Source organism: Desmodus rotundus, chromosome 1 (assembly GCF_022682495.2).
Source record: "Desmodus rotundus isolate HL8 chromosome 1, HLdesRot8A.1, whole genome shotgun sequence".
Classification (NCBI taxonomy): Eukaryota; Metazoa; Chordata; class Mammalia; order Chiroptera; family Phyllostomidae; genus Desmodus; species Desmodus rotundus.
This window is the reverse complement of record NC_071387.1, coordinates 210,513,395-210,539,102: the sequence shown is the minus strand read 5'-3', so window position 1 is coordinate 210,539,102 and position 25,708 is coordinate 210,513,395. Positions and strand designations below refer to the sequence as shown.

Genomic DNA, 25,708 nt, shown 5'->3' with positions numbered 1-25,708 from the left:
CCAGAAACTCGTAGTTTTTGTTGAAAACAAAGCTATTGCACCGCTTGTTAACTATGCTAAAGGTGGTCGAGGGTCCGGGCGGGTACCCTGGCACACCCTGGCACACCTGCTCAGCGTCCTGCGTGTGTGGCCCTGCTTCTGCCACCCCCCGTGGGCAGACCGAGGCTCGGCTGCCGCCACTTTTACTGAAGAGAAGCGGCTCTACTGGTGGTGAGCACAGCTCCCCTGAAGCCAGCCACGTCTTCAGAAGGACGCCAGGCACCTCCGCGTCCCTGTTTGAGCAGAGTTGGTTTCTGCAGCCGGCACGCCCACCTGGATGGACTTGAGCACGCTCTGCCTGTTGTCCAGTGGCCGCAGGTCTCTGGGGATGTACAGCCGGACGCTGCTGATGGCAGACAGGAGATGCACCAAAACCGGAACCACCTGCCAGCAAGCGGGACTCTGTTACAATCAACCCAGCACTTCCCCAAGGTGGTTTCGGTCCCCGAAAGGCGCTGCATCGTCACACGTGACAGGTGTGACACGTGGAAACATTCACTGAGCGTACCTGCATCTCTCCCTTCTCGTCGGGCTTGGCTGGCTTGGCAGCCTCAGTCGCTGAGTTCTCTAAGCTTTCCCGGCTGCAGCGCAGAAGCACCTCCACTACGTAGAGGGGGTCCAGCTCCCCCGAGTTGGGCTGGAAGAACAAGAGGCGCGGAGGGCCACTGACTCTCTGGGCCAGGTGCTGGGCCCGAGCACGGCGACTGGCATGCGCTGCCAGCAAGCGCTGACTCCGTGGAAAGAGCGCCCCCTTTGGCCTTCCGCTGCTCCACGGGGTGAGCAGAGAGAGCAATCCCCCGATACAGTTTCCAACAGCATGACCACTGTGGCATAAAACGCCATTCTAAGTTTCCGATGAAAGTTGGTAACTGTATTCATTAGTATACCAGAGTCTTTTAAAACCGAAACTATCAGTATCAAAAACCAACCTCTATCTTCAAATCACCCCGAGTAAACAACAGGAACACCGCAAGCAGGTGAGTTTACTGCTTGTACACTGGCCCTCCAGAGTGCGGTTTCATGGGACTCCATTAAATACTCTCTTGTGAGATCTCAGTCTCCGGTGAGGCCCTGCCTCCTGGAGTCCAAGGACTAATCACAATTTCTGCACCACGGTAATGCCTTGAGAGCAGCCTTTCCAGCAGTAACAAAATCCTTCTTTTCTTTAGCAAAGAATTCCTCGGATGACACCCTCGCCAACTCAGCTACGTGGCCAGGGCCTCCTCTCTGCTTTTTAGTTCAATATTTGAATTATCTCCTTTGTATAAAACAGATAAAAGCTATTTTGACTCAGAGATACATGGCAAAGATATGACTGCTTGGTCCCTCCTCCACACAGTTCCTGCTCAGAAATGGAAAGTGTCCAGAAATGACAATGAATCCACACTTAAAAGTTTATTTCTGCAACAAACTACCAACTGCTTAACAACAGTCCATGTGTTTCCAAATACAAACACAATTGTAACCACGCCCCCTCCACACCCCCAGGACTGTCCCGGCTCTGTGTCCTCCATCCAAACCCTCCCGCGTGCTCACCCCGGAAGGGGACGAGTCCCCTTAACTGACTGACTCATGTCTGCTCGGCCAGCTCTTCCAGGACCCTACAAACTCCTGATCACACCCACCTCTCCCTGGAGGATCTGGACACACGCACAACACCACCACCTCCGACGCTGGCTCTGCTCTCCAGTGCTCACATTTGCGCTTCGACCCTGCCCCATGCTAGTAGCCCCGCCCTGGCACCGGAAACGCCCGGGCCTCTCCGCCCACGGCCTCTCCACCGCCACCAGACAGCAAACAAGTCTGCTCCTTCTCCAAGGTGCCCTTTAGCATCTTAAATCCCTTTCTTCTCGGACGTAATCCCCACCCCACCCCACCCCCATGCTCCATGTGCCCTCTGCTTGTGTCTGTCCTGAAGCGGCTGCCACCTGCTGCCTCCTGTCCTCATTCCCTCCTCACCACGGGCCACCGCAGACAGAGCGTGGGGGGTTTGTGTCTGTGGTCAGTGCGTGCTTGCTAAATTGGGTGCAAAAGAGCTACACAGTGGCTGACAACCCTTAAACAAATCCTGTAAATTAATAATCACTAACCATTTTGTAAACTAAATACCCTTAGCAGCTCTTCCGTGGGATTAGTCATTGGTCATTCATCAAAACACCTGCTTCTCCACAACAGGTGACCTCGGCATCTCATAGCTCACTCGTCACAGGACCACCTTTCCATCCCAGAGCGCAATTCCTGACTGCCTCTGCACACAGGCGGACACACGGCCAACCTCGAGACTGCACAGACAGCTCGGGCGCACCCTCCACTGTGACGGCGCGGGTGGACATCCACAGAGACACAAACATCTCGCTTCAGGTCGCAGACCGGCAGACAACGGGCTGAAGAGGACAGGAGGGACAGACGGCTGCCTGAAGGGCCGGGCAGGCACTCTCCTAACCGATTAACAGAGTCGTCCTTAGTTTCCCATCTAAGTAATCTTCTCAGAACATTCCTGCCACGACCAAAATCAACTTTATCACTGCCTCCCTTTAGAGTAACTGAAACCGACCAGTCCTCCTGATTTCTTTAACTCTCTTAATATATCCCCAAATCAAAATTCCAATCTTCAGCGTCAAAAGCTGACTTTTCTTACTTCCAATTTTAAAATGAATATTACATAAAGGACTGATGAACTCCGAGAAGAAAATATGAACTGTCATGAAATTAAAATTCGTTGTTTTTGTTAGGAAAATAAACCATACTATTTTTAGAACAAAATTTAAGATTCAAAACATTAATTCCTTGTGGGAGAATTTATTACATCTTCTCTTAAAGTAATAATACTTTTTATACTTTGATCAATTTCATGAGTCTGAAAAAAACATTTCACTAATAATCTTTATAAAATTGTATTTGAAGAACAGTGGTTTACCTTAACATTTGACTTTTTTGAGAAATTCACTACTACTCCCCAACCAAAATCATCTCCTTCATTCTTTACCTGGAGAGAAAGAAAAGGAGGTAAGCACGGACACTGACGTCAAAAGGCAGTTTTAGACTCCCTTTTCCAGGCTGGTAAAACCGGGTCTTCCTGCGGCAGTATCTGCTGAAAGACCACTGCTGCGGGAGACGACACGAACTCTGCAGGAAGAAATCGCCGCCACGTTCCAGGACCTCTGGAGCAGCAACGGCGGGAATCTCTCAATCGGCAAACCGAAGTTGAAAGTGGTAATACAGTGAGTCTGTTCTGAGAGCGTCTAGCTTATTAATAAATTCGCCTCAGACTTACAGCTGCCTTAGTGGTAAATAAAACTGCCTCTATTTTTAGATTTTATAACTAGAAGTATTTTATATGTTAATTCCAAACCCATCCACTTCAGTTTACACCCCCCCAAACGAAAGTCTGATTGATGACACCCCTTAATCAGGGCCACACCAGACCAACAAAACAGCGTGGTTGCTGTAGACCAACCACTGTAGCAGGAAGCACTTTACCCAGGAAAAAGTGGGGCAGCGATTCAAAACTATCGAGTGTTAGAACACCCAGATATTTTATGGAGAGAACAACATACCTTTACCAAACGGCCTGGCTGTAGAAACGGCAGGCAGTATTTTGGTTTGTGAATGTATTCTTCAATCTCTTTACCCAGTTTGGCGAGCTGCTGTCTGATCTTGTAATAGATGACCACGCTTTCTTCGTTTGGTATCACTATTTTATTATACTGCTCCTCCGAGCTCTTCACCTCTGTGAACAGAAGGGATGCGCAGGGCCGCAAAGTCACGCGCCCTGTGTAGTGGCCCCTTCGGCGCCTTCCCCCCGCAAGGTCGGGCATGGCATGGCTGTGCAGAGACGCCAGGTCTGGGGGAAGAGCTCCGGAGAGGCCCGAGGCCTGCTGTTTGGTCTCCCCCCTCTTCCTCCAAGGACCACCTCTCGACTCTCCCTCTAGCTCCCCGACTCAGTGACTGCGCGTCCTCACGGCGCCCCTTGCCCAGCAGTGGCTCCACCTGGTGAGGCGGTTCTCCCCTGCGGTGGGGGAGGTGGCCAAACCTGGGGCGCCCAGGCCTGCACCTCTAAGCACAGAGCTGCCCCGAGAGCCCTGTGGCGACAGGTTTTCTCGGTAGGCTGTTGTGGCAGGGCAGCCGGAAGGCATGAGCGCTTGGGTCATCTGAATGGATCAGAGTCAAGCACCGAACCCCTCAAGTGCGCAGCAGCCACAGGCCCCGCTGTCCGCCCTCCACGCGGGCAGCGCAGGCCTCGACCTCCACCGCAGGCAGAACCGTGGCGAGTCCACAGAGCGGCTGGAAAGCGCTCGCAGTGCTGGCGGGGCGCCTCCGTGTGAGATTTTATAAACTGTTCCAACTGTCTGCTGTACCTTTTGCTGATTTCTGGGGGGTTTTTAAACGTGACTTATGCATTATTTTTTAAAGATTTACCCAAACCCGTGTTTTCAAAGTGTGCCTCTATTTTAGATTTTAATCAGTTCTATGGACCAGCCACAGTCCCCTCTAAGACAGGACTCAACACACAAGTCTACTTGAATGTGATTAGCAGCGAACATTCACTTTCCGCACTTAGAAAGCATCGCCGTCACACCAGGAACTAGAAACTGCACAAAGGCTGGGCTCCAGGGTGAAGTGCCCTGTTTCCAGTCACTCATCAGGTCGGGGCCATAAACGTGGACCACGGCACTCTTTTCCAGCGTGCGCGCGCGAGAGAGAGAGAGGGAGAGAAGGAAAGAGAGAGAGAGAGAGAGAGAGAGAGAGAGAGAGAGAGAGAGAGAGAGAGCGAGCACGCGAGCGTGCGCGGCCCCCCTACAGTGCTCCCTACCGGGCAAACGCATCAGTATCACACCAGGCGCTCATCACGGCACTACTCAGAACGCGAGTTACCACGCTGTCTGTGACAGCAGCTCACCCTGAATTCGAACCCACTACCCAGAGGTGCCCTGACAGGGCTTTCTCATTGGGCTGGCCAGTCTTTGTTTAGCTTTTTCCATATGACGGCTCGAATAGCGTTTAGTTGTCTTCAACTTCACTCAAAACAATGTCGTTAGAATGTATTGTGACAGCTGTCACATCGGTGTGCATTAAAAAAACTTATCAAAAGTGAATTTTTGTGCAGCCATTTTAATATTGAAGATGGAAAAAAATATGCAACATTTTCTACGTATCATTTCAGGAAAGGTAAAAACGCAAAAAAAGACTTGTGCAGTGTGTGGAGAGGGTGCCGTGACCGGTCGAACGTGCCTGAAGCGGTTTGCCAAGGTTCTTGCATGGCAGACATTTTGGCCACATAGTTCCTTGCTGTGGGGCTGTCTCAGGCAGCACCCCGGGCCTCCACCCCAGTAGAAGCCAATAGTCACAGGTAGATGACATACTCAAAATATCAAAATCAATAAATGTATCGGTAAAGATGGAAAATGTGTCTTTTATTTTATGGAAAAAACCGAATGGACCTTTTTGTCCAACCCAACACTCTCGCTCTGAAATACTCTATCAGGCCCTGGTGGCCAGGCCGCAGCCCTCACCGGACTTCACGTGAGGACAGGGTCTGCCCCGCCAGAAAGCAACAGAGCCAGAGCAGCACACCCGCGCCTGCGAGCTCGGCGCGGCCCCACTTACTCTCCACCACGCCCGGGATCGCTCTGTAGTGCTGAAACTGGTAGAAGGACTTCTCCAGCATGTACTCAGGGTTGATTTCTTCCACGCGGAGGAGGTTCAAAACCATGTTGTAGGTCAGATGGAAAGCACTATTCAGAGGGTCAGCTGAGCCCTACGGGAGAAAAACATGCCAGTGTTTTAGGGTGTTCAAGTAATTTTACAGAAAAACTTTTCACCGGTTGAACTGCTTAATAATTTAACTCTATGTTAATGAATACTACAGAAATGTATTAAGTTCGCCCCTTAAAAGGACCGATACAAAGCGAAAAAATAGTTCATCTTTGGGACAGCGGAGGGACAAAACAGAACGGCTAACAGGACAGCAGCAGCTGAAACACTGTTTGTTTGCAGCCCTGGCCGGGGGGCTCGTCCGTTAGAACGTCGTCCCCACACACCAAGGCTGCAGGCTGGGGCCCTGGTCAGGGCACAGACAAGAACCAACCGGTGAAAGCGCCGATAAGTGGAACAACACATCGACGCTTCTCTCGCTCTCCTTCTCTCCCTAAAACACAGCTTCTCCAACACCCTGTTTGCCAGTGCAGGCGGCCCTGTGCCGCCTGTGCATCAGACAGCACCCCACTCTGCGGCCCCAACCCCATGGAGGCGGGCCCCTTCCGGGCCAGTCGCGGACCGCTGGTGTGAGCAGCCATCCCCTCCCTCCTGGCACAGTGACTAGAACGTTCACGACATGGCTTCTCCGTCAGCTCACCCCCCAGACAACACTGACGAGCGTCTGAGCAGGTGAGAGGAGCCGGCTTCCAGTGACTGGGCGGTCGGCTTGGCGCTGCAGCACAGCCTGCCATTCTGAATGGCAGGAGAATAAAAACCGGTGCCTCCAAACCCTCAGCTCCCCAGAGCGACGCGGCACCGCTCCGGGTCCCTGAACGGTGTGGCGGAGCACACCGACACCCAGGGTGCTCAGGAGCTGGAGGCCCAGCCCCACAGGCCCCCGGTACACCGTGCAGAGCTGGAATGCAGGCAGGCAGGGTTTTAGGAGGGGGAGGTGCAGAGCTGTTGCCGGAGTCTCAACTGATGGCTCTCCTGAACACCCCAAAAATCAAGAGCCAGTCACCCTAGGGACAGTTAACAAGTCCTTCAACCTTGATTTTTAACTACTTTCCTTGAAAACAGGGCCAAAGGGAGACCTGAGGTTAATATAAAAGCCACGTTCTTGGGGAAGAGAGAAATTAAAGACAATTTCAGCCACTTCACCACTTCATGATTTTTCCAGCAGACCTAGCCTCTACTTTCCTGTTACTCTTCTCTTCCATTACTACGTCCTCTGTAGACTTCCCTATTCTGGACACTTCATGCAAATGGAACCACACAGTGTGTGACCTTGTCACTTACACAGTGTTCTCACGGCTCATCCACGCTGTCACACAGGTCACACGTCACTCCTCTGCACTGATGAATAGTTAGTACTCCACTGTGGGTGCGTCCCATTGTGTTCATTCACTCACCAGTGGGCAGGCGTTTGGGTCGCTTCTACCCTTTGGCTACTGTGAACACCGCTGCCCTGACATTTGGGTCCAAGTTCTTGTGTGTGTCTCTATTTCTCTGCCGCAAACACCTACGAGTGACCTTGCTGGGCCACGTCGTTTCCTGAATTTAACCTCTGCCGACCTGCCAGACTGTATTCCCTCCACAGCGGCACCACTTCACACTGCCGCCGGCAATTCACGAGCGCTGGTTTCCCTGTGCTCCCGCTAACACTGTCCTCGTCTGTCCTTTCAACTTATCACCAGTCCAGCGAGTGCGAAGTGGCCGCTCTCACTTAACGCCGCCGCCCTCGGTGCGCGACCACGCGGGTGAACTGAGGGCACGGGAGGCCCCGCGTGGCACGCTGCGTGACTCCACTCGCACGAGTATCTAACGTGGTCACGACTGGCAGACGTGAGGGGCGGGAGGAGGGGGAGGAGTTCCCGTCAACAGGCAGGGAGCCCCGTCCGGGGAGCTGAGCCAGCCCTGGGGACCTGGGGACTGCAGGACAGCACTGCGCCCACGGTCAGGTGCCAGGCACTCAAACGCGAGTTAAGAGGGTAAATCTCTCGTGTTCCCTCCACAGTAACGTTTTTAAAGTTCAATGAACAAAAGACGATGGGACTGTACACGTCTGAGGCGAGGTGTCCAGAGAGTCCAGGAAAAGGAAGGAAGAGCCTCTCCTGAGAGCGCCAGGCGCTGTCACTGAAACAGTGCCCCTGCGGGCAGCCAGCCTGGCTGGATTCTCCCCACACGTGGAGTGCAAGCACAGGGGAACCATGCTTGCTGCAGCTGGCACGATTTACAAAAAAGAACAGAAACACCCATTTCCAGTCTGGTGTCATTTTCCTCACATGAAGCATTAAAGCTACATAAATGTTCAAAAGCAGATGTACTTCCAGGGGTTAATCTTTAAAACTAAAAATACGGTCACTATAAATACGTGCAAACGAGCTCCAGCTTCGCGCACGTGAACCTGACACACGGGCGCCGTTCACCCAGCTCTGCGCCCGCGCACCTGGCTGCCAGCCCACCTGGCTGCCAGCCCCCCCCCAGCTCCTCCAGGCAGCCCCCACGTCCGAGGAATCGGGCACAGTGCGCTGCAGAGACACTGCCCTCTGGATGTCTCAATGGGCTTTGAAGCTTTACTTATGTTTTGTCTTAAATGTTTGTTTTTCAAATACGGTTGCTGTTCGGGACTATTCTGCTCCAGTTGCAGGAGCGCGGCCCAGTGCTTAGACGGTCGGGTGCTTAATTTACGAAGGGGCCCCGATGCCTCCCGCACCCGCCTGAGACCACCCCCGACTGTTACAACATTGTTGCCCACATCCCTCTGCTGTGCTCCACACCCCGGCGCCTGTTCTGTGATACCAGTCTGTGCTTCTCAGTTCCTTCCCCTGTTCACCCTTATTTCAAATAGCTCACAAGCTGGCAGCTAATTTTGTATTTTTAATTAAGTTTCCTATCTCATTAACAGCTGTTTCTTGGGATTTAATAACTTCTGACACGGAGAAGGACAAGAAAAGCAACCAGGCTGAACGTCCTTAAGAAGCTCTTCAAAAGAAAACAAAAATAAAAATCTTAATCCAAACACAAATACTAAGAAGGCAAAATGAATAGGCTAATTTGAAGTAAAGCTTAAAAAAAACATGCAGTTAGTATCAGGACAGCTACCACCCACCAACAAGCGAACAGACGGGCAGACTGCAGAGCTGACTTAGCAAGCTCCCTGGGCGGCCGAGGGGGGGGGGGTGGGACCGCCCACACACTGGGACCCTGGGCAGCGCTTTCTGTCCTGAGGGCAGCGGGCAGCCCCTGCGGGGAGCAGTACAAGGTCCCCTTATGCTGGACTGAAGGGCAAAGTGATTGCCGTCCCCTCCATGACACCAGCTGCTCTTCGGGGGAGAACAGACAGCAGGGTATGAGGTGGCAGCCCTCTGAGCAGCTCCCCCTACCCCCGCAGCCCCGCAGCCCCAAGCCCAGACAGGGTGGTGAGTCAGCTCACTCAGAAAGGCCCCTGCAATGACGAAGCTAACTTCCAGTGGCTCCTGAAGACCTGCCCTCGGCCTCCCCGTGCCGGGCAGCGCCCTCTCAGTTACCTTAAGCAGCTGCTTCCCCACGGTGGGGCTCATCTTCTCGTCCACCATGAGGATCACAATGCCCCTGTCGTCCATCCCCCGCCTGCCCGCGCGGCCGGACATCTGGATGTACTCCCCGGAGGAAATCTGAATGCACACAGACAGAAGATCCAAGTTTAGGGAAAACCGGGTAAAAACACAGTCGTACAATTTTTCTTAGAAAATACATAAGCCAAAGTTACATATTCCCTCACCCCCAACATCCCCGCCCCCCAAAAACCTCCCCCAAAAACCCTATGACTAAAAACATGAACCCTTAGGAGAGTGTAAGTGAAAACACAAAAATGCAAAACACACTTACAAAATAACGTTTAAATTTTAGCTCCAAAATGATCAAATACACCAGACCCACTGGGAAATATCAGCTTATTCACTGGCATAAAAATCTGGTTTTTAAGTTAGATATTCTGAGAAACAGCAAAGTCTAAAGAAGCAAACAATGGCCACACTGTACAAAATACTCCTTCTGATTCGATTAGTCTCTCACTTGAGACCAAAAGGAGACCGACGTAAAACCAGCACGTGTGGCAGAGCAGCGCAGCCCTCCCCGGCTCCGCACGTCCACGGTGGGGCTCAGCGGAGCCCACGCACTGCTGACAACCACCGAGGTGCAGGGAGGGGCAACACCCCCCCCCCCCCCCTCCCGTGCAGGTTTCAGGATGGCGATGGAGCACCTCAGCGCTGGGCAACGCTTTCTCTCCATGTGCTCGCACACCATTCCCCTGGGGAGGAGCCTACAGGTTCCAGATCCTCAGAAACCTTCTGGCTCAAGCATCAGCGAGAACCACTGTGCCGCAAGAAGGCCTGTTACTAACAGAGTCAAACTCAGACCTGGCTTCCTGGGAGCAAGGGAGGCACCAAGGAAGCAACAGCAGCAATGAAAACCAACCCTAAAAAATACCCGAAAAGAATATTTGCAAAAGGCGTCCGATAAAATCCCACAGGGCCAAAGGGCATCATTCGGACACGTTACGATTTTTAGGGTTCACAGTCAGGATTCTGACTCAACAAGGAGAGGCTCCTTTCTTAAACCCAATTCCCCACCACGCCCTGTGTCCTCCCCACGGGCCCACAGGAGGCCAAGAGCATGTAAGGGTCACAAGACTTATTTACGTATTTTCTTGTGGTATTGATTTTACTTGGAGAGTTAAGTAATTTTAAACTGATAGACTATGAAGAATTTTTAAATTTACATTAATTTTAAATATAAAACAAATGAAAGACTTTTAGCAGCTTCAGAATTAAAAATCATATTCCACATTTAATTTTTAAAAGTTCAGTTCAAAAAAGCTACAAGTTACAGAAAATTTCTGAAGGCTATGGAAAAATTTCTGAAGAGAAACGGCACCCCACACGTATTAAAATAAAGCAAATAAAAGGCTTTTGCCTTTACCATTCTACCAAGGGTACTTCTCAGTGTTTAGTTGATTATTAACTCCTGCCACAACTTCTTCACGTGGAGAAGGGTCGCCATTTCAGAGGATACGAAGTTAGTAAGGGAACGGCTGACTACTCTGAATCTCCTCTAAAGACACCAGAGGACGTGCGTGTTGGCTTGCACTGAGGCTCAGCCCGGGGACCCCCCTCTGCTGGCCCCGCAACGTGCCCGCTGCTGCTGCTGCTGCTGCTGCTGCTGCTGCTGCTCAGGGTCCGGAGCGCCTTCTCCAGGAAGTCCTCCCTGACCTCATATATGCACGGGACTTCCCTTCTCCTTCTTCTACCTATCTCCGACTCCATAATGCCATATTTCACTGCACGCCTGTCCACTTCCGCCCGATGATGTTTGTAGACTCGGTTACTTCCCTCTAAAGTTAAGAACTTACTTTCTACCCCCCCCTCACTGTTGCACCTGCGATCCCAACGTTCTCTTTCCTCCTGCCCGGGACACCCCACTGGCCCCACTGCCAACGTCAGGGCAACTGGTCCACCGCACCTGCGGCCACCACAGCAGAGGTGCTTCCCGTCCCACGACTGAGGGGACATGAACCCTGAGTGTGTGAGACCGTCGCAGCCGTCCCGGGCCCCGGAACGCTCACTCCTCCCTCGTCACCGCTCTTTCACCGGAAGTGTGTTTGTGGCCAAAGGACAGAGATGTAAATGATCTGAAGTTTAACTCTGATAAATGTGTTGCACTAGCTCAGGTGCAAGTTCACGAGTATTTCAAACTGGAAATCTCAAAGACTGCATGAGCCAAAACCACCTTAAGTAAAATCATTAAGGACCGAAGTTATTTCCACATCCAAATTACTTTACTTACCCATCGAAAGTCTTTCCCGTCAAATTTTCGGGCATTTGTAAATAAAACTGTTCTGGCTGGCATGTTAATTCCCATTGCAAAAGTCTCCGTCGCAAATAAGGCCTAAATAAATGAATAACGATACAACTAAACACGTATTTTCAGCTGAAACACCAATTTTGTAACAGATCATCACTTTTCAAGGTTAGTTGTTACTGAGACCCTATAAAAATGAGACAGTAAGCTCTTCTCAGAAACATTTCGGTATTTCGCACGTAAAATTATTAAATCGTATTTAACGTCCTCTGCATCCCAGGAAATGTTTAACTCAGGGAATAGTCTTCCTCCAGCTCCAGGGGCACTAGCTCGGGAAGCACAGGCCTGTCACAGGCAAGGCAGCAGCTGGACACACTGTTAGGCCTCTGGGAGGGGACCGGAGTCAGCGGCCCTTTCAGTTCACATCTAGGACTTCGCAGGCACACACGGTCAGCCTCGAACGGCTTCACGGGAGCGCTCGGCGGTCAGACGACAGGGGAAGCAGCCGGACACCATGCAGAGACTGCGCAGGGACCGTGCAGGGACCACCACGTGTGCTGCGCCACCTCGCTAAGCCAACACAGAAACGACGCAGAGCTGTCTACCAGCGGTGTGCTCGGTAATTTTCAGACTGTTCCCGCGGTGCAATTCTAGGGCACAATAGATCAAAGTAAAACCGTACCTTTATCAGCCCTTCAGAAAACAGAATTTCTATAGTTTCTTTCAGAATCGGAAGTAAGCCGCCGTGGTGAATACCGATCCCCCGCTTCAAAAGAGGAAGCACGTGCTCCACCTGCGGTTGGAGTAACAGTTATCGAACAACGTGAGGAAAAGGGAAATCAAAGGCGTCCAACCAACCAAGTTAACAAAACGGGCGATTAAGAACGGACGCTGCTTAAAGAAACGGTAGGTAGGTGAGCTCTTCAGAATGGAAGCGAAAGCCAGTGCCGGGTTCCCATCAAACTGTCGAGAGACAGTGGAACCCTGCCCTCGCGTCCTTTGAGAAGACAGCCCGTGCAGAGGTCTGACAGCGAGTTTTAAACCAGCTTCACAGATGCTCTGCTGCCTCAGTGGAAGGCTCCAGCACCACTCTAACTCCCGCAACAAGTCAAAAGTTACAGGGCAACGTTTGTATCTGCACCCAGTAACGTGAATTCCGGCCAACCCGGACCAAAGGAAGTCAGTAACTCTAAGACGCCAACATCATACTTCTCCGTCTACCCCGGGTCGCGTGCTAGGACGCAGGACCTTGTGGACGTGGCTTGGCCTCTGGCACCAACGGTCCAGCCTGGAGGAAGACCCGCACACCGACTAGGTAAGGAAATGCTGTTTTCCAATCAACGTGCAACCACGGTCCTGTCACAAACCCCATGCACGTCCAAGTGGTCACAGGGCGGACCCCCAAGCCAGGCTGGACCAGAGCGGCAGTTCTCAGAGCTGCACGCACATCAGACCCCCAGGGCAGCTGCTCAAAGGCTCTCCTGACCGGGACACACCCCCAGACCCACGAGGTGAGACACCCAGACACCAGCAGAAAGCAGAGCGCCCCAGGCAATTCTATCAGTCAAAGGAAAAGACCCGCAGAGTGAGGCAGAGCGGACGTGAGACCCCGGACTAAGCACGTGGCTCCCACTGGGCTGAGCTGCTGCTTTGTCCTGAAGCCTTAAGAGCTCGGGGACCTACAACTGGCGCCGTCGGCACAGGGGCAGGAGGCGCCAGACCACGACCGCTCCCAGGGAAGCGCCCCTCGGGCAGCACGTGTCGGGCGCTGAGAGCCACAGTGAAGACAGCGTGCCTGCTGCTGTGGGCACGCGGTGCGGTGCAGTCACGACGCCCAGAGGCGCGGAGTGAAGGTACGCGGTCTGCCGCCCCCACACACAAACCTGGGGGAGCTTCTTGTCCTCATCGGACAAGCAGTCGATGGCGTTGCTGAACACTTCTTCAACCATCCTCTTCTCTTCGTCTACGAGAGAAGACCCACAGGCCCGTCAGTGTCGACGCGACTCCAGGTCCCCACCTCAGCCGCCCAAAGGGTGGCGGTCTATGACAAGTGACGGTGAAGAGCTGGCATCTGAGATGCTCAGAAGAGAAAGTGGATTAAAATGACCTGGTAATTGTTGAATGAAATCCACTACCTTTCAAAACCTATCCAGCAGGCTAAACCCATGCCCAGCCCGACCCTGCAGACCAGCAGCTGACCGTGCTAAGCACTCCGACAGCAGCACATCAATCTAACCACCACAGGCCCCTGGGCTCCGACGCCCGCTCCCAGGGGCAGGGCGCGAGGCTGGGGCAAACGGGCACTGCTGTCAGCTGCCAGGGCACCATGCAAAGCCTGTGCGCTCAGCCCGCACGCCGCCCTCCTGTACAGCGTGAGAGAGGTGGGAGGGAGTTGATAAACGCTACTGACTCATCACTGCACCACTGCCCCGCGAAGTAGGAAGTAGATTCAGCACTGGAAGGCATAATAAGACACCTCTAAGCAGAGCCATTCACTCATTCAAAAAAATACAGGAAGTTCTCACTTCAGAGTCCAGGGGTTCTGTTCTGAGACTTTTAAGTGAAATGATGTATAATGAGACCAATTTTACCGTAGGCCAAACGATATAAACAGACTTCAGTTTCTACAGCATCTCCTCAACGTTGTAACAAAATGATGTTGAAGAAAACCTTGTTTGAGGACCTGCTGTATTACTGGCTTTAAGAGGTTATCTGTCATTTGTTACTTTTACCTATGGATAAGTAAGTATCGGCTTTAATATGGACAGGTTTAATTCCGTGATTTGTAAAGAAACAATGTAGCTGAAATGTAACTTTGGATGACAAGCATCCACATCTCCCTATGTAGGATCACTCATGCAAAGGGTGGGGCTGAGCAACGGCCGCCTGCTCAGCCAGGCTGTGCTACACCGCCTCGCTGAGTGACATCAAGTGAGCTACGTTTAAAGCCAATACGAGAATAATTTATTCGTCTGCTGGAAGTTCTCTTCCTTTATTCAAAAGCCAGGTTAGGTGCAGGGCAGTTCTGCCTGGTGTGGGTTTCTAGAGCACGAAGCCCAGCGCCCTCCCAGCGGGTGCGGAAGGAGACTGATGATGAGAACAGCCCTTGGGCAGCCAGACGGACCACAGCACCCAAGGAGCCTGGGCAGTGGCACCCCGCAGGCTGGCGCTCGTGCTTCTCGGGGGGCTTCTCTGGGCCCTACAGAGCAGGGCACTCACAGCTTCCAGGAAGAGAAGACGGGAAGAAAGGGAAGAAACGGTAAATCAAGGCTCTCCTAAAGCGTTCACAAACGGGACGAGTACCTACTACCGCAGCTGTAAGGCGAACTGCATGTCCTAGCAACACGCAATACGTGACTCACCAGGAACAGATCACATCCATCTACACGGAACATCAAAACTATGCGGAAATTACGTAGTACCTGTGTTGAAATCTAGTTTGGTCATCTGAAGTGCATAGGCTTCGCAATCCTTCTTACTGAAGCTGAAAATAATTACAGGTTGAAAATTTCTTTCCATGATCATCTTCACAATCTTGAACACATTCGATGGTCCTGCAGAAAGAGCGCATGAAAGCAAACCCAGAATTAACCTGGGACGGATCACAGGCCTGAATCTAAAGGCCAACTCTCTGCAACCCCAGAAACACACAGGAGCGCTGGAGGGCTGGAGGCAGCCAAGTGCGCCTCTGCAGACGAGCGGGTGAAAAAGCCGTGTGCGTCTGCATGGTGGCGCGCGGCACGGCCGTAACGAAGGAGGAGCTCCTACCTTTCCCGACAGCACGGATGGGCCTGGAGAGCCCTACGCTGAGTGGAAGAGCCAGTCAGAGAAAGACAAACACCATATGGTGTCACTTACGTGTACAACCTCATGAACAAAATAAACTGACAAAGCAGAAACGGAGGCGTGGACCCAGGGAGACGACTGACAGCTGTCAGAGTGGAGGGGGGACGGGGGACAGGATGAAAGAGGGAGAAGGGGTCAGCACAACACCTATATCATGACCCATGGACACGGACAACAGCGTGGGGATGGCCAGAGGGAGGGGGGGTGGGGGCTGGGTGCAGGAGAGCAAAGGAAGGGAAAATAAAGAGAATAGCAAAACTAAAAATATATAGCAGTAAATCTTCAGGATATGGAATTACGCAAGGCATTCTTGGATATGATTCCAAAAGCACAAGCAACAACAACAGATAAACCGATTTCATCAAAAGTAAAAACTTCTGTACTTCAACAGATGCAGACAGTAAAGCGAAAAGACAACCCTTACTCACAGAATAGGAACAAATATTTGCAAATCACACATCTGATATAAGGGCCTAGTGTTCAGAGTATGCAAGGAATTCTTACAACTCAACAAAAAGACAATATTAACTTTAAAATGGATAAAGAATTTGAACAGATACTTCTGCAAAGGAGATATGCAAATGGCCCTTGGCTGGTGTGGCTCAGTGGGCTGCAGCATCGTTCTGCGCACCAAAAGGTTGTGGGTTTGATTCCTGGTCAGGGCACAGGCCTGGGTTGTGGGTTCAGTCCCCAGTCGGCACACTCACGGAAGGCAACCAGTCGATGTTTCCCTCTCTCTTGTCCCTCCCTCCCTTCCTCTTCCTAAAGTCAAAGAAAAGATGCCCTCAGGCGGGGGCAGGGAGATAGAGGAATGGCCAGTCGGCACGTGGAGACGTACTTGCACCACCGGCTACAGTGGAGTGTAAGTCGAAGCCGTACACCAGGACCCACCGCTGGGACGGCTACACACGGACCAGAGCGCTGGCAAGGGTGCAGAAGAAATACTTCCTTTCTCTTTGCACTGAGTCATTTATTGATTTTTCCTCCCCGAGGACACGCTTGTTTATTTTGGAGAGAGGGAAGGGACGGAAACACGAATGTGACAGAGAGACACACCAGTTTGCCTCTTGTACGCACCCCAACGGGGACCGGGCCTGCAACCAAGGCGCGTGCCCCGACCGGGAACTGAACACACAACCTTTCGCTCCCACTAACTGAGCCACAGCAGCCAGGGCAGAACTACCCTTCTGACGGGAGCGTCAAGTGTGCAGCCCCTCCGGAAAGTCACCTGGCAGCTCCTCAGTTACACTCAGACTCACCCCGTGGCCGAGGGACTCTGCCCCCAAGCACACACTCACACAAAACGAGGGGCACAGGTGTTCACAGCGGCATTCCTGACGACAATGAAAACACCTGTCCACTTAGGGACGGGCGAACGAAAGGGAGTACGCACATGCAATGGACGGTTACTGGAACACGAACGGGAATGGAGTGCCGACATGCTATAACATGGCTGAACCGTGAAAACACGCTAAGTGAAAGAAGCCAAGTGCAAAAGACCACACATATGATTCCGTTTACATAAGATGTCCAGGAAAAAAGCGGTTACCGAAGGGCGAGGGTGGGGAAAGAGGTCGGGGGCAGAAGGTGCTGGTGGGCATGGGGCTTCTTTTTGGGTAGATGGAGATGTTCCGGGACGTATTAGTTGTGTAACTTTGTGAACACACTGAAATCCACGGAACCGTGCACTTCAAAATGGTGACCGTCACGGCCCGCGAGTTGCAGTTCAACTGCGAACGGCCGTGCAGCTCCGTGAATGAACTAAGGACCACGGAGCCCTGGGCTTCCGCGGGCGAACTGGACAGCATGCGAACGGTATCCGGTGAAAGTCGCCCGGGAAAAAGAAGTCAACCTGTACGCATTCGATCTTACAGTCTACTATCTAGATCTTTGCGTAGCGCCCCGACGGAAAAAGTTACATTTTCAAAAAATGCACTCTGAAAATACAACTCGCACGTCAAATCCCCCCAACGAAGCTCCAAGTTACCTCTGGTCCCCCCTTTCCGGCCCTTCAGGTCGCCCTTGGCCAAGTCCCCCGCGTCCCGGAGCACCTGCATGGCGGTGTCGAAGTTGTCTTCCCGGAAGTCCCCCTGCAACGAGATGCGCCCCGCACCTTCCGGTCACCCAACACCGTCCTCACCCCAGAGCAGAGCTCCTCCAGGGAAAGCGCCTCGGGAACTAATCATCGGTGCAGGGGCCACGAAGGCCGCACACAAACCGTGTGCGCTGCAGGTAACAGAGGCGCGAGAGACGTTTCAAACTGGGGAAAGTGGAACATAAGACACTTGGAACAAGTCCAGAGCCCCTTTTCTCCACGGGTTTTAAAATACTGGATAAGGGGGAGAAATCTAATTCATGCACGAGACAATAAAAATTTTCAAAACACACTCTCTCACACACAGCACACAAAAGCGGCAATGACACCACTGGACTGGAGAACTATCTTCGGGTGAGGGCGGAAAAATACAGATCTCTGCACCTCCTCCCCGGGAACTGCGGCCGCACACGCCACCACCCCTTACGTTTTCGTCGACCACCAGGTGCAGGCCGTCCCCGCCGGCCGGGAAGATGTAGTGCTGCAGCGGGGTGGGCCGGTAGTCCGTGTAGATGACGTGGCAGGGCTGCCGGAGAGGGAGCACAGTCAGCCGCGCGGGGTTTCGTGGCCTTAACCACACTGTGTAATCAACCTACCTCAGAACTCGGTGGAAAAGAAACTTGAATTCAGCATTCCAAAAAGGAAAAAAAATCTCATAAAAAATCACTTCAAAACCAGGCAGGAGAAAAATGTGAAAAAATTAGGTCTAAAATTACGCTACCATCTGTTCAACTTTACCAATTCCAATCGTCCTATTTCAGCTTCAATAATGACACCGGGCCCACGCCCCAGACCCGTGCTGCTGTGAGTAAGGACGCCTGGTGACCCAGGACGCTCCCCGAGGCGCGAGGGGCCTGCGGGAACACCGGGAACACCGTGAACGTCACCTGGCTGCACTCGGGAGCCCAGCAGACAGGCAGCAGCAGTCTGGGCGGAAGGACGTCCGCGGGGGGGCGCCGCTGGAAGGGAAAGGGCGGGCCAACAAAACCACGGGGAACTTCCTTACACAGAGCAGATGCCTGTCACAAGGGCCGCCGCTGCTAAAGACAGACAAGAAAAGCACAAGGGGAGAGGAAGGTCTGACTGCCCAAAGGAGAGAACCTGCTGCTCAGCACAGCCCGGCCTCCTCCAGGCGCCACAGGCTGCGAGGCAGTCCCGTGTGCCCTCCAAGGTCCTGGCGTGGCGACAGGCAGAACGGCCCAACCTGCCAGGTCGCTGGGGTCAGCTGGGGAGCTTTAAAAGCTGGGGCCTTGTGGCCCTCCTCCCAGCTGTTCTGGCGTACTGAGATGGGACTCAGCACTCCACACTTGTGCAAAGCTACGTCGGGCCGCTCTGATAAGCTTGCTTCATTTGAAAAGCAGTTTCTTTACTTAGGCAGCACTGGGAACAAAGTGCAGGACACAGGAAGGCCAGCTTGTGACACTTCAAATATTGAAGACATCAAAAAAGAGAAGAAAATACCTGTTTATGTAAATGGCAAATCCATTCAGCAAACTGTCGGGCATTTGGAATAGTGGCCGAAAGGAAGACATAGTGGACGTTGTCGGGAAGCAAGATGATGGTTTCTTCCCACACCACACCACGCTCTGAAAGAAGCAAACGGACCTTGGACTTCAGGTCACTTTACTTACAAGTAATCTCAAAGTACCCCCTCTCAAGCACAACCGTGAGCAATGCAGAGACCACTTCGCAAGGGCTACTTTCCGCCACAGCCCCCGACTGAGACCCACTTCCACCTGCCAGGAACCTGCCGGCCGCCCGCCGGCAGACTGACCCGCTGCACACACGAGGGCCTCCGCAAGCGGAGCCCGCAAGGGCGGCTTCGGACCGGACCCTTTCCAGACTCTCTAATGGGAGCCGTGCAGCAAAGCAGCGAGTGTCTCCGTGTCACCCTGAGAAGCACCATTCCAGCACTGAAGGCACCTCTCCTCCAAATCACCCTGCTGGTCCCCGGAGATAAAGGAAAGATACGGTAGCAAAAATCCAAGTCAGTTTTCATTAAAGTGGAGAAAGCCAGAAAAGCCAGTTTGAGAGCTGCCCCTAAAACAAACAAGTCAACACAGAATTCTCCACTGTCAAGTTTTGTAAAGGGTGAAACGTTCAAAGGGCGTGCGATTACTTAAATTGTACTTTTTCAATGTACCCAGTGCTTTAGTTTAAATAATAACTAAGTTGTAGGTGTGTACATATTAAACATGTAACTTTTAAGTGTTTGTTAACATTAACCTTCCCAGCTCCATCTTAAACTCCAAATATACTTTTCCAATGAGGTAATGTAATAGTTCAAGTAAAGAAATATTTATGATTTTTTCTTTTTGATCATTTCAACTTCGCAATCCCGCTTTACCATAAACATGCATTTCTTAGTTTAAAAAAGACTAAAAGAACAATCAAAATCAAAAAGTTAAATTTCTGGCCAGAGTTTTAGAAATTCTTTAACATTAGTTAGAGATCTCTCTATTTAAAGGAAACTAGTTTTAATTCTATTTGTTTTATTCGAATTTGCATTTTCTTACCTGAAAAAGCGACTATTTAAAAAGCTGTAGCTGAATGAAACCCTACTGGAAATACTACATCATGTCCAAAATTCAGCTCACTAGCACTCCAGTCACAGGAAGTACCAACGCAAACCTTTCCAGGACCCAGAACAACGGCCAGATGAAGCACACAGGGCATGGGAGGCGGGACAGGATGGGGGCTCTCTCGGCCCCTCCCCGAGTCTGCACGTGCTTCCCACCCGGGGGGACTTCTGGAATGAAAGCCCCAGGGCCCTCCTTCAGGCCACTCCATGGCACAGCAACGCAGCAGAGCGTACCTGAGTCTCGCATGTAATGAATCTCATCAAATATGACCCAAGCAACCTCCCGCATGACTTCAGAGCCTCTGTACAGCATGCTTCTCAAGATCTAGAGAAACAAACAGAATTTTGACATACACATTTTACTTCTATAGAGCAAGTGATAAAATGTCAGATATTTGAACTGGATACTTCAGTTAAATTAAACAGGCAGACGGGATGAGGCACCACAAAAATCACCTCTGTGGTCATAACAAGACAAGACGCTGTAGGGTTAATAGTGACATCTCCTGTCATCAGACCGACATCTTGAAACTCCTCGTACATTTCACGGTATTTCTGGTTGCTCAGAGCCTTAATTGGGCTGGTAAATATCACTCGCTGTTTTTCCCTTAAGGCCAATGCAATGGCATACCTAAAAATGTAAAAGAAAATAATGCTTACAAAGCCTTTTCTTTAAAGTATCCAAGTTTAAAAATGCTATTAACATATAAATTAGGTCTGAATTTTCCTTAATTACTTCTCCTACATGGACCTTGCAAACACCAGAACCCTGCTCTATCTGCTGCCAGCGATCTGGCACGGTGACACCCGCGGTGAGCCCCAAGTGCAGCGGTCTGAACACACAAGGAAGCTCTGCCTCTGGCGCTGGAGCTGGCGCAGCTCAATCACGGGCACCCACAGGCGGCCAACGGCTTCCCTGCTTCTTGTGGGCAGGGTGCCACTGGTCCTACAAACGGGTGTCCAGCCGTTTAGAGCCCCAGCCTGCCAGTTTACACGCACATGGGGGATGAACCTGTAGAAAACACTGGAGGAAGTTCTTCCCTTTGAGGTTCACAGTAAGTTGATCCATGCACCTTCTCTCCCCACGTGCAGGAGTTACAGAGTCAGTTCCTGACAGGAAGTTACGGTGGGCTCTGACGACGCCAGAGCTCTTCCACGGCCCCCAGGAGAGTGCAATGCAGTGCGGTTTTTACTCTCGGCTGCATGTTGGCGTTTAACTACAGACTGTGGGGTGGGAACTCAGCCGGCACCGTGGCAGAGACCCCTTGTCAGTCTCTGCCCACAGCAGACGCGTGGCCTATTGGGGAATAGAGATCAGACGCGTCTCCACTCTCCCCAATAGTGAAGCAAACAAAATACCAAAAACTGTCCCAACAAACATGAGTTACGAGAAAAAAGAATAGAGAGATACAACAATATGTTATCTAAAATACCCACTTAAAAAAAAAAAGGATACAAAGAGAAACAGGAAAGCACCACACATAGGCAAAAGAGCAGTCGTGAGAAGCTGTTTCTGAGTGGGCCGGGCTGCTGGACTTAGCAGACAAAGACCTCAGAGCAGCTATTAGAAAATGGCCCAAAATATAAGAAAACCATATTCTAAGAACCAAAGGAAACAATGATTCAACAAATAAGACGATATCAACAGAGAAACTTAAATATTGGGTAACAACATAACCACGTGAAATTTCTACAGATGGGAAGTGTAACAACTGAGTGTTCACCCAACAGAAATAAAAACGCGTTCACACACTTACACGTGAGCATTTACACGAGCACTACTGATGGCCACACATGCACAAACGTCCACCCCACTGAGCGGACAAAGCGTCAGACCCACCAAATGCAGTATACGCACCGACAGAGAGAAATAAACCAGTGATGTGTGCGACACGAACGGACCCCAAACACACAACGCGGGGTGGGAAGAAGAGCAGACGCGGAAGACTCCACGGCACACGATTCAAGGGCGTACAAACTGGACGGTGATAGAGCCGTTTCTAAACGCTTCGTGTGGAATAAAAAGCGGTGCTGGGAAAACTCCTTAATTACTCAGACAACCTGATGCCATGTTAATTCCAGTACCAGATTCGTAAGTAAAACGTCGTCCCTGCTGCAGTTCCCAGCTGAAGGTGGAGTCTCCCTGAAGCCCCTGAACTCCTAGGGGAGACCTTCATCTGAAACCCACGCACTCCCCCTGGAGTCCTAAAACCAGGGTGCAGACACCGACGCACCCCTCATCAGACTGCGCTTTCTCCAGGCGAGACTCAGTAACGAGACACCAGCCGCGTCACAGCCTGCAACTCGGTGGCACTTCGCAGTCACCGCGCTGTGAGGCCACCTCCTGCACCTGACCCGGACACACTGTATCACCCCCCGGAGCCCCCACGCCCAATAGGCAGTCACTCCTCGCTCCACTTCTCTCAGCATCCCCTGGGTGAGGGTTTGCCTCGGCAGGCTACTCTGCCCACACGTGGCCAGTCGGGGCTGGCTTCCTCTGCTCGGTGTGATGGGTCTGAGGTTCGGCCTCCTGGCAGCATGTGTCGGCACTTCACGGCTTCCACGGCTGCGGGTTTCACCGTCCGGACACACCACGTCTTACCATCCGCTCGCTGACTGATGGGCCTTTGGGTTGTGTCTACCTTTTCACACTTGTGAACGGCTGCTATGAATGCGCATGTCCAGCACCGTTTGCGTAACTGCTCTCTATTCCTTGGGGGATGTACCTGGAAGAACTGTTCTGCTGAGTCCTAGGGCAATACCATGTCTAACTTGTTGAGTAACTGCAAGGCTTTTTCGCAGCAGCCCTCGCCAGCTTTCCCAAAGGGCCTTTGCCTCTGGTGAATTTCTTCTATTTCTCTTATGGTTTCCCACCTGAGTCTGACAGCAGTTTTAACAATGCGTGACAATGTCCTCCACCGAAAACCTCTCCCCTCGTGTAGAAAAAGTGAAAGCGAGGCTACAGGAGTGCCCAGCACCAAGACGCTGCGTAAATGAGAGCACACCACGCAGACCGCACGCTTGTCCGAGCCAGGCGAGGCACCTGACCCGGGAGCGGCCACACTTCTTCTCTCCGTCTGCCCCAGCCTCGCACACAGGCCCAGGTTCTGTCCAGTGGAGGAGGGCTGGCGTCTTTGGGCTCCGCCCTTTTCCAGAAGGTACTGGAGTCAAGCTAGTTTCCTCCTCAGGCACAGACAGAGAGGAAAAGGCGTGCCTAAGTTCAGGTATTTTATCAAAGTGACTAACTTTTACTGACAAATCATAGAAACACGAACTCCAAGTGGGTCCACGACCTAACACAAAAGCTGAAACTACAATACTCTCAGAAGAACCTACCCAGACTGACTGTGAGGGATGGGAAAGGACACTCCCTGCAGAGGGAGGGGAGGGGAGGAAGCTGGCAGCAACACTCAAATCAGACAAAACAGTCTCAAAAGAAAGGCTGAAATAAAAGACGGAGGAGAACATTACGTAAGGATGAAGGGGTCGGTCCAAGAAGGCTCAACACTCATGCAATGTGTAGGTAACCAGCACAGAAGCACCCACATACATAAGGCAAGTAGGAACAGGCCTGAAATTTCACTTAGAGAGAAAGCTACTCACTCGGCGCACACGGTTTTCCCCGCTGACGTATGCGCAGACACCAAGACAGACTGGCTGTTGTCGACACACTGAATGGCTTCTCTTTGAAAAGCATCAAGAATGAATGGGTATTCCTATAAAAACATACATGTGTTGTTGTTCACGTGAAAATTCTAGCTACGTACAAACACACTTAAAATCAAGAGATGTTGTTACTACCAGAAGTATTATGGGAGAGTAAAAAAATCTTTAGACAGTACAGAAGTTCATTCTGCAGTATAATCTTCCAATTATATACCATGCTTATATATACATTGTATTAATTGTAATAATCGCTAACTCAAACACATGCCTTGCAACACATCTTCCATACATTATCATTAACCTTCACAATGACCCCTGAACCAGGCGCTGGTCTCCCTCTCAGACGGAAATCCGAGGCGGCGGAGCGCCAGGCCCCTCCGGGAGCTCGCTGGGCAGGGCAGTGCGACACCAGCACAAGCTCAGACCTGCGGGCTCCCGCCTGCCCCGCCACCCTGCCTCCTGGGAAAGCCCCGGGGACCACGTGTGACAGCCGACCAGGCCTTCAGAACCCACCCTCACGCAAGCACCGGAGTCTAGGGTTCCCTCGAAGCTTATGAAACTTCTGAAACTATACACAAAACTTATTGCACACATGCGTTTTTTTCTAGGGAAACACTGATAATTTTCATTAGATTCTTTAAAAAGGTGAAGAATCACTGATTTTTTAAAACCTCATCACATGATGCTTGGCTGTCAGCAAGTCTGTTTACTGGTTCAGGTCTCGTTGTATTTTATTTCAGGTAGCTGCTTCTTGTTGTATACACACTGGGAAGCATGAAAACCTCTTTGGAAGAATTTCTCTTTAAGATTTTTTCAGGAAAAAAGATTTACAAAACTGTAAAAATTTTACTGCCCAAAGTACAGACCTTTGCAGCTTTTCCAACTCGAGGTTTAAGTGGTAAATAATCTTCGTCTGCAGGAAGAGCAACCTATTGTAAAAACAAAAACAAAAACAACTTACTATTTAGGAAGTGATGCGTTCAGCACTCGCCCCTAGTCGACGACGGTGTGAAAAGTAAAAGGGATGAGCTAGTGTTTGATAGTTGCAGACAGTGCAGAAATTGAGCAACTGCCTTTAAGAACAAGTCAAAATGCTAAAGCTACAACTCTCAAGACACCTCTGCTAGTATTTAATCCAGTGGCAATGGAATTAAAAGCTTCTGGGGCATCTCCCTGGAGAAACTGTGCTTGTTCAGGTCTGGCACCTTTCTTAGCATCTTTCCATTCTCCACGTCTAACGTATTGCCTGGCATTGACAAATGGTCAAAAAATGCTGAATGGACATAAAAGAGATGTCGTTATATGGAGGAAAACATTGGGGAATACAATGATACTCCCTAATTCCTGCAACAGGAAATTAATTTCCCCCCAGGAAGATTAAGATATGGAGAGCAGTTCACAATTTTATCTAAATTCCCAAAACGGTAAATCAGTAAGTGGATTACTGATACATAAACAATCCACTGGGGGGGGGGGGGGCGAAGTAAGGTACACAAAGCGATTACAAATAATTTCTTCTAAGACCAGAACTTCAGTGATCGAGTAGCAATGCCAGCAGACCGCTCGTAGATCTGCAACCCCACTGCAACCGGGGTGCTGTCGGCAGCGCTTCCGATAGGGGTACCCGGCTCTCGCCTACAACCAAGAACAGCGAACTTAATTCCCTAAGGAGCAGCAGGCACCCCGTGTGATGCACGTGTCAGAGGAAAGGTGGGCTCTAAAGGGAATCGAGGACGAGGTGCAGCGGCTGGAGGGAGCGGACGTGAGAGCTGTGTGTGTCGGAGAAAGCCCACTTCTCAGGGGCAGGTGCCAGTCCCTCCCTGGAGACGGCGCGTCCCCACTGTCGGGCACTCTTCCATGCACCCCCGTCTCCTATGCCAGCACAGAGCCCGTCCTGGGGAGCACAGCCCCTGGTGCACCGGCAGCCCCAAATTTCTGGGTGT

The 25,708-nt window shown here is 51.4% G+C and overlaps 1 protein-coding gene across 1 annotated transcript in view; it reads right to left on the bottom strand.

Annotated features, from left to right (window-relative positions):
* Window positions 1-25,708, bottom strand: part of MTREX (Mtr4 exosome RNA helicase) — a 44,358-nt gene that overhangs the window by 11,563 nt on the left and 7,087 nt on the right. The window contains exons 5-21 of the mRNA XM_024571983.4: window positions 24,632-24,694; window positions 23,703-23,815; window positions 20,556-20,730; window positions 20,334-20,424; window positions 18,980-19,104; window positions 17,946-18,044; window positions 17,411-17,513; window positions 15,000-15,131; window positions 13,461-13,540; window positions 12,260-12,370; window positions 11,563-11,664; window positions 9,267-9,392; window positions 5,647-5,797; window positions 3,597-3,769; window positions 2,957-3,025; window positions 548-676; window positions 313-423 (exon numbers count right to left, since the gene is read on the bottom strand). Coding sequence (XP_024427751.1) covers window positions 313-423; window positions 548-676; window positions 2,957-3,025; window positions 3,597-3,769; window positions 5,647-5,797; window positions 9,267-9,392; window positions 11,563-11,664; window positions 12,260-12,370; window positions 13,461-13,540; window positions 15,000-15,131; window positions 17,411-17,513; window positions 17,946-18,044; window positions 18,980-19,104; window positions 20,334-20,424; window positions 20,556-20,730; window positions 23,703-23,815; window positions 24,632-24,694 — 1,953 coding nt within the window. The remainder of the gene's footprint in view (window positions 1-312; window positions 424-547; window positions 677-2,956; window positions 3,026-3,596; window positions 3,770-5,646; window positions 5,798-9,266; window positions 9,393-11,562; window positions 11,665-12,259; window positions 12,371-13,460; window positions 13,541-14,999; window positions 15,132-17,410; window positions 17,514-17,945; window positions 18,045-18,979; window positions 19,105-20,333; window positions 20,425-20,555; window positions 20,731-23,702; window positions 23,816-24,631; window positions 24,695-25,708) is intronic.